Source organism: Echinops telfairi, unplaced genomic scaffold, assembly GCF_000313985.2.
Source record: "Echinops telfairi isolate 266 unplaced genomic scaffold, ASM31398v2 ScPeMD7_2;HRSCAF=8, whole genome shotgun sequence".
In the NCBI taxonomy this organism is placed as follows: domain Eukaryota; kingdom Metazoa; phylum Chordata; class Mammalia; order Afrosoricida; family Tenrecidae; genus Echinops; species Echinops telfairi.
The window spans coordinates 4782764-4785843 of record NW_022103898.1 but is presented as its reverse complement, the minus strand read 5'-3'; the positions used below and the strand labels follow the sequence as shown (position 1 = coordinate 4785843).

General features: G+C 53.4%; 1 protein-coding gene across 3 annotated transcripts in view; it reads left to right on the top strand.

The window, feature by feature from the left end:
- Nucleotides 1-2443, top strand: part of ATXN10 (ataxin 10) — a 155860-nt gene extending 153417 nt beyond the window's left edge. For all 3 annotated transcript variants that reach the window (XM_045289576.1, XM_045289572.1, XM_045289570.1), the window contains 2 exons: nt 1453-1631; nt 2129-2443. In XM_045289576.1, the coding sequence (XP_045145511.1) occupies nt 1453-1600 (148 nt within the window). In that variant the 3' untranslated portion in view covers nt 1601-1631; nt 2129-2443. The remainder of the gene's footprint in view (nt 1-1452; nt 1632-2128) is intronic.
- Nucleotides 2444-3080: the final 637 nt, after the last annotated feature.

The window sequence follows — 3080 nt, the reverse complement described above, 5'->3', positions numbered from 1 at the left end:
CGCAGACTAACCACCCGTCTGGCACCAAAGGGGCAGCACTGGCCCACGTCAGAGTCCAGAATGGGTGAGAAAGGAGGAAGCCTGGAAACGGGCTGGGGAGGGGCAGGCACGCGCTGGTGCAGTGAAGGAGGTGAAATAAAATGAGTATGGATTGCTTAATAATAAACTGAGGACCTTCTATGTAAACCCGAACCCAGATCTCAGGAGAGTTTTAAAAAGAAGAAACGGCTGTGTTTTCACATCCCGATTAACCATTGTGGGGACAGTGCAGGCCTGAAGCAGTGTGTTTCCTTCTATTGTACCTGGGTCGCTGTGAGTCGGAAGGATGCAATGGCCCCTGGGCAGTAGCAATGGAGTGTTACTGTGTCACGCGAGAAAGTAACGGAGAAATGAGTTGGCTGTTTTCTTTTCCAAGTCAACCAGAAGTCAGAGGCTCCGGTGCATCTGGGGCGGTAGAAGGACTTCCGGGTGGGCCCTCGGTGCTGCGATGGGGATCCACGCCAGCGCAGAGGAGGGACACGGCCTCACCTGTGTAGAGCCTGGCAGTGCCTGATGGGAAACGGCATAGAGACCAGAGAAAACCCCAGCGCGGGCCCGGGGCTTTCTGTGGCCAAGCGTGTGTTCTTCACTCAGCTCTGGTCTTTCTGGGTCAGGGAGCTGGGCCCTCCTCGGTGTCTCTCAGGGGCCTGCGCGCTCAGTCACTGAAGACGCTGTCTGAGAGCTAGCCTTACCGAGTTTTTCTGAAAAGACGCCAGAGCAGCGCAGGCTTTCGTGGGGTTTTCTCAGCCCTTGTTCACAGAGTATACTGACTCTGTAAAGAAAGCCCGTGAGAAATGGGCGGCACCAGCTTACTCGTCGTAAATGATCTTCTGTCCAGCACAGACTTTCCCTCGAGCCCACTAACTCGTTTAAGGCTCCAGGCCACGGCGTTCACCTTTGGAGTGACCCCTCGGAGCCCATTCTGGTTTGTGACCTGGCTTGAGCCAGACACCCTGGCCTCCTTGTCTGCCTCTAAGTGGATGTTCCTCGGACAATGACGTCGTGACCCAGCAAAGTGTGTGTGTGTGTGTGTGTGGCGTGCACAAGTGCACCTGCATGTGTTCTTGGTGTACGTGTGTTCTTGTGGTTGTAGACTCCGCTTTTTGCGCGTGTGGAACTGGCCCAATGGCAGCGAGTTTGAAGCCGCTGCTTCCCCGGTCACTGGTTCATCGTGTACTGATGTCAGGCCCACTGCGTGCAGGTCGCCCAGCCTCACACACGTATACACATGTGTGTGATAACCTGTTGTATGTTTTCCTGCCCTGGGTACATACTTGGGGAGCATCCTGCAGAGAACCACATTGGTTGGCCAGGGTTTCATCCCCTATACCCCTGCCCCTGTCATTTGGCCGATGCCCCAGAGAATTCCCAAGGCAGGCACATGTGCTGACCATTCCTTCACTCCGAGGCCAGTTCTGACCCAGTGGGTGGTGTATGCCATCCGAAACCTCACGGAGGACAACAGCCGAAACCAGAATCTGATCGCAGAGATGGAGCAGCAGGGCCTGGCCAGCGTGTCCGCCCTCACCAAGCTGGGCTTCGAGGTGGAAAAGCAGGGTGACAAGCTGATCCTGAAGTCTGCCAGCCAGCAGGTGAGTGTCCCCAGGCCTCCCTCCAGGGCGTGCTCTCAGGTAGCCTAGGCGTGGTCGCCCTTGCTAGGAGGTAGGACGCCCCTTCACACTGCCCCCTCGCCGCCGCAGTTAGTGGCTGTGGAGGCCCACCCTGGGCACGGGAGTTTGCCTTCAAAATGGTTTGCCAAAAACACCCTGTTAACTTTGTCGCAGGCAATTCTTTGTTCAGGCATTATGCTGCCGTTTCCTTAAGAGAGTTAAAATTGCAAGCTTATTCTGAGGGAGAAATGTAAAAATGTATTTTCACACTTTACACGTGCTTCTCAGCGTGTCTTTCAAAGTGGGCTCTCTCAGTGATGACTCGTGGTCCTCACATCAAGAAACAGAAAGCCAAGCCCTTGAAAACCTGTACTGTGTGGGTTCCGGTGTCCCCGATCACCGAGGGCTTCCGTCTGGCTGTCGTGGTTCTTGGAGACAGATTGGTTATATCTGCCATCTTGTTTCTTTTGCCTCCCTAGTGAACACCCAGCTACCTGAAGTTTTGGACTCTGCCTCATTGATTCTTCGTGTTCTACAGTTCGTGAAACTCCAAGTGTGTGAAGATGTGCAAGTACAAATTCGGGAACATGTAATCTCTTAGAGAGTAGAGTTCAATGTATATAAGCCTAAATGTGTAAGTAGACAAGTCTTCTGTTGTTTCTCTGCTTTGAAAACCTAGCTGTCTGTCTGCCTTTGTCTCCGTGGACGCAGCGTGTATTGAAGTCATACATTGTACTGACCGTGGCCGCAGAGAATAAAGTCTCCTGGAGGACACACCCCTTGTTTGGCAGAGACTGGGTGTTTGCTCCGAGTCTGTTTGTTCCTTCGGATGGCGAGTCAGCTCGCTTTTATTTCCCCCGTCCCTCATTGGTTTTCTGAACTCGGGCAGGCAGTTGAAGTAGTTTCTCACTGTGATTAATTCTAGCCATCTCTTTTCACCCTTTCTGCCTTTCCCAAACATTGACAAGACTCATTTCCAGTTAATTAATTTGAGAGATGCTGAAGAATAGAGACCCCTACCTCTTCATGTTAGGGACTGGGCCGTGTTGTCATTGAGCCCCCCTCCTCTGGAATGTGGCAGGGACCCAGAGGGGCGGAAAACACTCCGACCATTAACTCTTCCCACGCTAAACAGTCCTTGAGTTGGATGTCTTGCTCTTCGCACTCTCAGAAGCTAACTCCCGAGCCTTCGCCCTCTTGGTGCTGCGGGAGTTGGGGAAGGAGGAGTGTGCAGAACCATCATCACCTTGTGGTTCTTCAAGGGCTTCTCCAGGGTAAGAAGCAGCGTGGACTCCGCCGCTGCAGCGGACCCTGCAGTGTAAGCAGTCTGCCCGCCTGGGGACACTTGGATCACAGGCAGAGCAGGAGTCTCTCCTTGACCAGCCACATCACTAACCTACCCCATGCAGTGATGTGGCAGAGCTCACGTTG